The sequence below is a fragment of the Sycon ciliatum genome, chromosome 1 (assembly GCF_964019385.1).
Source record: "Sycon ciliatum chromosome 1, ocSycCili1.1, whole genome shotgun sequence".
Classification (NCBI taxonomy): domain Eukaryota; kingdom Metazoa; phylum Porifera; class Calcarea; order Leucosolenida; family Sycettidae; genus Sycon; species Sycon ciliatum.
This window is the reverse complement of record NC_088643.1, coordinates 14,705,102-14,715,007: the sequence shown is the minus strand read 5'-3', so window position 1 is coordinate 14,715,007 and position 9,906 is coordinate 14,705,102. Positions and strand designations below refer to the sequence as shown.

The 9,906-nt window shown below is 46.1% G+C and overlaps 1 protein-coding gene across 1 annotated transcript; it reads left to right on the top strand.

Moving 5' to 3' along the window:
* Positions 1-883: 883 nt before the first annotated feature.
* LOC135814923 (uncharacterized) lies at positions 884-8,843 on the top strand. Its single transcript, XM_065328159.1, has 6 exons — positions 884-906; positions 2,205-2,301; positions 2,601-2,753; positions 5,030-5,557; positions 6,718-6,879; positions 8,793-8,843. Exons 1-6 carry the CDS (start codon positions 884-886, stop codon positions 8,841-8,843), a joined length of 1,014 nt encoding a protein of 337 aa, XP_065184231.1.
* The last annotated feature ends 1,063 nt before the right edge of the window (positions 8,844-9,906 follow it).

The following is a 9,906-nucleotide window of genomic DNA, read 5'->3' as shown; positions in this document are numbered from 1 at the left end:
CAGCATACAAGTCTAGATTTGAGATATAAAGATCAGTACGAAATATGATGCGCAGTATACGGCGATGGAGAACTTCTAATTTACATATGTGGGTTTTGATGGACCAGGCAGGGAAGCCGTACGTGAAGAGGGGAAGAATGTATGATTTATAAAAATTAATCCGGCAATTTTGGGGCAAATGGGACAAGTGACTTGACATTATGCCGACAGATCGGCATACTTTGGACCACACACGATCAGCATGGTGAGACCAGGAGAGGGCGGAATCTATGACATTGCCAAGGTGTTTATGGTGGGGCGCTACAGAGATAGGGTGACCGGGATAATCGAGAAAGTGGAGGATGTACACTGGATCTGTGGGAGGGGGAAAAGGAGGAGCTCGTTGATAATGTAGAATGGCTAACAGATAGTGAACTTTACCCCTTTGTAGCAAAAAATAGGGAAAACAAAATGGCACATCTTAGTTCCAAAAAGGGGGGAAACATTTTGGCGTATCTTAGGCGCGAAGATGAAGCCGCGAAGATTAAGGCTAAGCAAAAGCGGTGTGATGTGGCGGTTAATAAAAATCTGGACAAGGCCGAATGCTGCCCCTTACCCCTCTTGGTCATACGTAAATGCGCCAGTCAAGTAGCAGCCGATGGTGGAGACGAGGAGACTAATGAAGAACGACGGAAACTCGGCAGCGACATTTAAGGAAGATTCGGAATGGCTGTGACGCTCTAATTTCAACTACAGGCGGATGTCAAACCATGGCGCAGTGTCAAGAGCGAATGCCTCATGGGCCTCGCGAATGATACTTTGTGAACATGTGTTTGTCACTTCGTCTCTTCATTGCTAAGCTACGGCATTATCATGGCAACTGAAGAATGGCTGTGACGTGACAATGGTGTGGTGCTGTGCTGTGTGGTGAGTGAGTGGACGGAGTGAATGCCCCAGAGGTATCTCGCGTTGCTACATGCCCTATGCTGTGCCATCTATCGAAGTCACACCTGGCCATCACTAGATGACCGTACTCTAACTTAGACACTTTATAGTACTGGTATCCTCAGTGTAGTCTATCATTATCGCCTTTGCTTAGCCTTAATCTTCGCGCTTTAATCTTCGCGTCATAATGGTGCCCCCTTTTTGCGCCTAAGATGTGCCATTATGTTTCCACCTTGTTTTTGGTACAAAAGAGTGAAGTTCACTATCGTTTATCCATTCTACATTATCAACCTTCACTGACGAGATCCTGATGATCGAAACAGCTGCTGTCTGAAGGAGCAGAGTACCAACTGAAGTGTCGTTTTGCTGATGGTGTGCTGTGGCAACGTGTTGAGGTCGGCCGGAGAGCGCAGCGGTGTGGTGTGGTGGTTGATAAGAATCTCGGCAAAGCCGAATGCTGCTACTTACCCCTCTTGATCATACCAAATTATGCCCATTATTATGCCGGGATAATCCGCCGGAGCCTACTACACGACGTAGGCTAGTCAAAGTGGTAAACGAAGAATCAATCAACATCAATTGAACATGGGTTTGACCGTTTTAAAAAGGCGCTAGTGTGATGGCTTTTATATGTCCCTGTATATTCCAAAAATGGATGCATGCATCTGCGCAATCCACACTAGTCCAAATGAAAACTATAATTTGTTTAGAACCGAACGTTTTCGTTCATTCTCTCCATGCTAGAGGTCTTAAAGGGAATATAGCGAAAATGGGGATACATGTACGTTCAATTAGTTAGTATTAGAGTTTCATCTTCATGCTGTTTTTGACCCGAAAATGTTTTTCTAGGGTGATGTTTATGTCCCTCAATGCTTTGCCCATGTTATAATTTGCTGTCTTAGTCATATTTGAAAAGGCAGCGACGGCAGTCAGTTGACAACAGTGTTTCTTCAGCTGGTTCTGTGTATTGCAATCCTTACACTTTCTTAATAAGTACTTAAATATTTAAAGTATAATTCTTTTTAATAATATTATTATTTTAATGACTAAGATAGTTTAACTATCTTAGTCATTTTTGCTGTATTCCCTATAAGAGCCTATGAAGAGAAGGGAACGAAAATGTCCGGTTTTTAAATTCCCTATTGTTGATTTGGACTGGTGTGGATTACGCAGATGCATGTGCTTCATTGAAGAATTTCCTTCAATCAATTAGTATTTTAGTTCAGTCTTTATTCCAGATTTCTTATTGGTTATTCTGCTGTGCGATGCTTTTTTGGTAGGAGACTAGCAAATCAAGCATCTGCTCGTGCATCACGAGAACGAGAGAAAGACTATATCAAGAATTTGGAGTCGGAAGTGGAGAAATTGATTCAGGAGGTGAGTCCTACTGGACCTATTATCCATGTTTTATAATTATCATTATACACAAGAGAGGTTGGAAGCTATCACTATCGCCTAGTATGTCGTTGAGACTGCCAAGTAATGTAGAGATATGGGTGATTGCCAACAATGGCCTATAGGATGATTCAAGCAAGAGAAGCGACAAAGAGAGCTAGTAACAGATATCTCATTCTCGAGTTCTCGTGTCAGCAGAGCATGCCTACTTCTATTCGACCATCTGTCATTGTAAACAAGGCGACCACTACTCTTCCTTGTGCGTTTATTGTTGTATGCAGAATGTCGAATTGAAGGGGAGAGTCAATTTTTTGAAGACCCTACAGAAGAATGAGGAGTTGGTGACCGCTGAAGATTCTGAGAGCGACTATGGCGTTATGAATTTTGATATGCCAAACATGGACATCAATTTTCTGGCGGAGTTTGATGTCGAGGTGAGTTTTCATAGTTTTCTTCGTCATGTTTTACTACGAGCTGTTGAGCATGAATCACTAGTCACGTGTTTTACACAAATACTACTACATGTACATGTTTGAACTCGGATGGTGAGCCAATATCGTTATGATGAAGAAAGGAAAAGGACAAAATGTTACGAGTTATGACAAACTGTCCACCAACGTAACCAGATCTTATACAGCCAGCAAGTACGACAAAATGGCACAAAACTGACAAGGAGTACTGAGACATTCGGCGACCTGACACCCCGCTCCAACACTTCTCCAAGGCGCAAACCAACAACCTTCCAACTTGGAACCTGAGCCTTCCAAGTTGGAAGCTTGTTGGTTTGCGCCTTGGAGAAGTGTTTTTGTGCGCCTTGCTGTGTGGTTGTGTATATCTTTAGTGGACCTGACAGCCCTGCTTTAGTTAGAAAAGAAAAAAGAAAAGAAAAAAAGAAGCGGGATTCGAACCCAGCATCCCTGTCTTGAGAGGACGGTGCCCTACCCAATAGGTGCTATGTGCATATGAACAGATCTTGCATTGATTCCGTCTCAGTTAGCGTTAAAGAACTTGGATGGATGTGCTGGTTGGATTGAGCAGAATCTGTAGATGTGTTTTTATTATGAATTTGAAGACACCACTGCAGCTGTACTTATGGTTGATAAATATGGTGGTAAAGACACACCTGGCAATATGGCGGTAAACACACGCCTGCCCACACACGCTCTCTAGGCTGCAAAGTTCTGGCACAGAGCTCTCCTTCTCACCACCACCACCATCAGTTCGCGCCTGGCGCCTGGTCGATGCATGGTTGGCGGTATCCGGCATAGCAGGCTGGTACATCAAGTAGTGCATGGCACATAGCAGATGACACAGCAACGACATAGCTCGATTGCGACGTACGTTTCGTCCCCGCTGGACTCATCAGGCAATCTTCTTCTTGGATGTCTTCACATGGAGCTTGACTCGGGAGAATGAATTTGAAGACACCACTGCAGCTGTACTTATGGTTGATAAATATGGTGGTAAAGACACACCTGGCAATATGGCGACCATGCATCGACCAGGCGCCAGGCGCGAACTGATGGTGGTGGTGGTGAGAAGGAGAGCTCTGTGCCAGAACTTTGCAGCCTAGAGAGCGTGTGTGGGCAGGCGTGTGTTTACCGCCATATTGCCAGGTGTGTCTTTACCACCATATGTATCAACCATAAGTACAGCTGCGGTGGTGTCTTCAAATTCATTCTCCCGAGTCAAGCTCCGTGTGCAGACATCCAAGAAGAAGATTGCCTGATGAGTCCAGCGGGGACGAAACGTACGTCGCAATCGAGCTATGTCGTTGCTGTGTCATCTGCTATGTGCCATGCACTACTTGATGTACCAGCCTGCTATGCCGGATACCGCCAACCATGCATCGACCAGGCGCCAGGCGCGAACTGATGGTGGTGGTGGTGAGAAGGAGAGCTCTGTGCCAGAACTTTGCAGCCTAGAGAGCGTGTGTGGGCAGGCGTGTGTTTACCGCCATATTGCCAGGAGTTTTTATTATTATTTATTATTATTTGATGGATTCTCCAAAGGCCGAAGCCTAAATCAAGGGGGTCTCCGAGAATAAAGATACGTGTACAATACGAGTACTATAGGGTGCAATTTGTAAAAGGAAGAAAATATTAAGATGAAAAAAGATTAATGTGAAGAGGTTTATTAAGAAGTCTGAGTAAAAGCAAGCGAAAAAGGTACTGGTAAAGAAGGGGGGTAATCAAGAAGTTAGACACCTCGAGGATGGAATCTATACCTGTGGAAATGGGACTTATTTAACGTTCCGGCTAAATACACCACGGGTTTCAGATATCCTAATCTCGGTAGGCCGGGAGTTCCACGTGGTGATCATGGAATGTAGTAGAGTGGAGCGGAAGCAGGGACCAGTGTGAGTGGGCAGGAGGTAAAAGTGAGGACGTGGTGCACTCTTGGATAGAACTATGTTGAAATTATTGAGGGTTTCCGGGTAATGGCGGGTGAAATGGTAAAACAGTTTTAGGCAATGTATGTGCCTCCGCCGCGCAAGACTTTTCCAGTGTTCCAATAGACACATTAGCAAGGCATGATTGAATGCTTGGAATACTGGGCTACAGTAGCAGAACTCTTGTGCAAGTGCAATTCACTTCCCTTTTCGGGTTCCTGAATCACTGTGCTCTTTTACCGTGTCATTGACGAGGGCTGGCAATGTATTCTGTAATTTCTTTGCGATACTCTTGATGATGTGCTCTCGTTGAATCAGACATATGACTGCCAATTCCGGTGGGCAGTGAATGAGCAGCTTTATCTACAATACCAGCAGCAGACGCAACAACAGCAGCAGCCGCAACAACAGCAGCAGCCGCAACAACAGCAGCAGCAGGTGCAAACACAGGAGCAGCAGAAATCTGAAGATTTTCAATTCTGGTCGGCAGTGTTTGAGCGCCTACAGCAGAATCTACAACAACTGCAGCAGGAGCAACAAGAGCAGCACCAGGCGCAAGAACAGCAACAGCTGCAACAACAGCAGCAGGCGCAAGAACAGCAGCAGCTGGAACAGCAGGAGCAGCCGCAACAACCCACACCACCGCCGGCAACGACTGGTAGCAGTCTACATCAGTCACAGTATGGTAACACGCCAACGGCACCCTCCCTCAGTGGACCGAGTGGCAGAGCCGTATACGCTGATACGAGCTCTCCGTACTATCGTCCTGGCAACAGACGGGTGCAGCATGGTCACCCACCTTACTCTGGATATTCGGTGGAGGCACTGTCGGGACACCAGAGCAGTGTGAGTAAACAGACATACGTACTAACACCCCCCCCCCCACACACACACACACACACACCCACACACACACACGCACACACACACACACACACACACACACACACACAACACACACACACACACACACACACACTGACACACACACACCCACACACACACACTTGTACTTGTTGCTCACTGCCAAAACTGGTCACGTGGGTCGCCCCGGGAGAGGGGAGAGAGAATCAAAAGGAATCTTGGAAAGATGACTCAATTGGTTATTGAACCGTCCAACGGCCGACACCCCCTGAAATCCCCAAACCTCTGGGTGGACTTGAAAATGATCCCACTTATGGGCTCACCACACCTCAGTAGGTGGATGAGAACAAGGTGCAGAAAAAGGATTGACGGCATCAGGGTATCCGTCCCGGGATCCAACTGCAGTTACCCCTGCCCCCAGCGAAGGTAATACTTGCTACTAGTGTGGGTGGCTAAATCAGAGTGGATCTGATACAAGCTTCACTAGCACCAGGATTACACAAGAGTTAATCTAGGCAGAAGTAGTCCATGGTTAACAGGTATGTATATATCAAATAGAAAGTATATGAACCCTGAAACCAACAAAGGTGGTAGGTACAACATTGCACCTTCAAGCAGCCGAGCCCGTTGGCAACAGACCCAACACTATCCGACATAAGTGCACCCACCAACCGAACTAGCTGGCAACACACCCACACATGCACACACACACACGCACACACACACACACACACACACACACAAACACACACACATACACACACGACATGCATGCATGCATACACAAGCGAATATAAACACATAATTGTGTTGACCTTATTATATTGACCTTTGATAAATACCCCCACTCGTTATTGACCACACCATCAACACCTATTCACATGAATTTGCTTTGAGTCAATAAATACCACTACACATTCCCATGTAGCATTGCACTTTTCCCTAAAAAGGAGTGTTATATAAACAGTAATTATTTGCCAATATGTGATCTTTTGATGTCTGCGGCCTTCATCCTATTCATAGCTATATTAAAATATCCTAATCCTGTTATTAACCTCTCACAAAGATGTGCATGATGAATGCGCAACTCTCTTCATTTATTGTGTTGAATCCTATATTGTTGATCTTTCCGTTCCTTGTAGAGTCCTCCGGCGCAGTGTGGTGGTTCGTCACCGCCATCGCAAGCATCACCTGAATCCCAGGAGCAACCCCAGGAGCAGCCAGAGCTAGCGCACCAGCAACTCCATCAGCAGCAACAGCAGCAATGGCCTTCCTGGACAAGCATGGACCCCAGTCAAGAACCAGTGAGTTTTGTAGCAAGATGGGCGCACCAGCCGGGGTGTGTAATCCCCGGTGTGTGTGATCCCCGGTGTGTGTGATCCCCAGTGTGTGTGATCCCCGGTGTGTGTGTGTGATCCCCGGTGTGTGTGATCTACGGTATCCTAGCCGGTAGGGCACTGTCCCGAAAAGATAGGGGTGCTGGGTGCGAATCCCGCTCGTGGATCCTTCTTTTGCAACAGTTTGAACAATCCAATGCTGGATCAAGGTTGCGGAAAGTCACCCTGCCACTAGGCACCTGGCGGATTATGCCGGCATAATTATTGGCATAATTTGGAGGTTGAAAATTTGGAGCATAATGAGGCATCCTTTCGGAGATAGGAGCATAACTACATGGTTGTACATGTACCACAATTCCAGTATGTAAGCTACACAATTGTGCACAATGCAGCTGATCACTGCTGGTGGTCCGCATGGTAAAGGGTTCCGGGAGTAGCCCGTTTCCAAAGATGCTGGCCACTTTTTTCGCAACTTTCCGTTGTTTTGCAAGAAATCGCAATTTTCTTCATTTTCACAAACTACTTCGCAACTTTTCCGAAAAGGTGTGCAGAGAAGCGCGCTGGATCGAGACCATCGACTGTGCAGGCTATGGTTATTGTTGTAATAAATAAAAAAACGAGGTATAGGTGATGTTCGGTCATGGTGGAAGGAGAGGTGGAGCTACGGGAGAGATGAGCTGATTTTTCGCAGGGTGAGGGTGACATCGGTTGGACGAGTATGACGATTACGAACACAGTTGAACATGATAATTTTCAAAGGTAACTTAAACTAATTTAGCAATGAAAAATATTTTTACAAAAAAAATCAACTGATGAATAGAAGGAGTCATGTTTTCTCTTTCCATGTTGATCTCTAATATGCATGGTCATTTGGTATGGGGATATTCATGTATTTTGTTGTACTAATGGCCACTTGCAAGTACGAAAAGGCACAATTTTCCGAACTTTGAGGCTCCATAAGTACACCAAAGTGAGTATATATTTATTTACTTATTTATTTATTTATTCAACATCTCCTGGCCCGTCCGAAGACTGCCAATAAACATGAGAGGTCAGGTGATAGCCAACCACGGCAAGCTAAAAGGGAAAAAAAAGAAAGATGCTGTCATATCCCTGCGTGCCAAAGCATAATATGAGGATTTCGCGAGCATAATGCGAGAATCCATGAACGCATAATTCAATGATTTCGCGAGCATAATCCGCCGGAGCCTACCTGCCACATGCTACATCCAGGGTCATCCCAGCGTCGCGTGGAGTCCCGCAAGGTACTGCTCTGGGTCCTGTGTTCTTTTATGTCTATGTAAGCCACTTCCCTACCATAGCAGATTCCTTCACCTGCTCTCTTCCCACGCCGCCAGTACTAGTACATCCTGCCTGTCATTCTTCCTCACATTCTGTACTGCATCTATTCATTCGTCACGCTGATTACTGCGAAGGATCACAATCGCCTAGTAAGCGTGTACAATAGAGCTATCCGAGCGGCTTGTGGGGCGTCGAACCCGTCAACTGGGAAGTTCATTTTCTTCAATCATATTCTTCTCCCTTTGCCTGTATTTGCATTCTTATCCACAACTTTCTGAATATCCTCCTCCAAAGGTCCATTTCATTCTGATGTCATTACACATTAACAAGTACATAGATAGTACACTGTTGCTATGCCTCCCCTCGTGTTGTTTGGACGAACACGACAGACTTCTGCCCTTTTTCTTGACACATGCAGAATCTCCTTCCTTGTCGCGACCTATAAAAGCTGCTGTGACCCACTGATTTCTTCACAACAGAACGAGTGGAGAAGAGCAGTTCTAACCTCCTGGTGTGTACCAGTGACAGTCCGAAGACAGTTATTTCCTTGTCTCATTTGTGTTCTGCCTCCTTAACAGAACTTTCTTCCTTCATTCATTAACCGCACATTCCTTCTGCACACTCCTTAACCGCACATTCCTTCCGCACACTCCTTAACCGCACATTCCTTCCGCACACTCCTTCACAATTACATTTCTGGATCCCGCGTTTGCCGCAAAGAACCCTGTGTTCTGCGCTTTCAAGAGCGCTTGGTTTCAGACCTGTCCCTGGCTTCTTTGGGATAAGAAGAGCGAGACAGCCGTCTGATTCACTTGCCGGGTCGCGCTATCGAAAGAATTCTTGAGTTCGTCACGTGCGGATGCAGCCGTTCTGACCAAGGGCTTCCAGAACAGGAAAGACTTTGTGAAAGTCTTCGGTTTTAGGTTGTCCCATGTCAGGAGTTTTTTGCCCTGGCCATGGCGACAAGTGCAAGTAGTATCAGTATAGTGGTTGACCCCCTCGAATATGGGAGTCCTTCGCCCAGCTCAGTTCTTACAAACAAATGCAGTGATTGCCGAAACGGCCTGGCGGAAATTGTAGTTGAAATACAGCGAGAGCGACGCGAGGCAGCAGATCGAGAGAAACGTCTGATGTCCAAGATTGATCTGCTCACCCGGAAGGTTGAAGAACTGTCTCTGAAAGCTGCTGGGTCATCGGCATTTGATCACGGTGATGGAATTTCCGAAAAAGTCGACCAAAAAACAACGAACAAGAAAGGCCAAAAAAATAGAAAAAAACCGACCTAGTGACGCTGCCACATCAACGGGTACAAATACGGATACTCCAGGCAGCGACCACCGTACGACCTCCGAGACCTCCGTAGCTGTCGACAGTTCCAGTTCCTCTCCTGAGAGGACAATCGTATCGCAGCTCAGAAATTCGAAAAATGCCTCCATCCCAGCGCAGAGTGATTTACTTTCTAATTTCGAAGAGGACAACAAAGACAGTGGAGTATGGGAACTTGTTTGTGAACGAAAGCCTGTCGGAAGGAAGTGTGTGATGTTCGTTGGCAATCTTCCCTGCAGTGCAGTACCTGAAAAGATTGATGAGTTTGTGACCATCAGAGCAAGTGAAGCCAAAGTGAACGTCAAGATCTACGAATGCAAAATTTTCAAAAAGGAAAGGTCCTCCTCGGCACGCCTTGTTTTGGAT

What these genes read in the sequence shown, in the direction of transcription:
- LOC135814923 (XM_065328159.1), top strand. Translation starts at nt 884, where the DNA reads ATGGTGTGGTGCTGTGCTGTGTG. An exon ending in GTGTGGTGCTGTGCTGTGTG is followed by an intron (nt 907 to 2,204) that starts GTGAGTGAGTGG and finishes CTTTTTTGGTAG; the next exon opens with GAGACTAGCAAATCAAGCAT. An exon ending in TGGACCCCAGTCAAGAACCA is followed by an intron (nt 6,880 to 8,792) that starts GTGAGTTTTGTA and finishes CCTCCTTAACAG; the next exon opens with AACTTTCTTCCTTCATTCAT.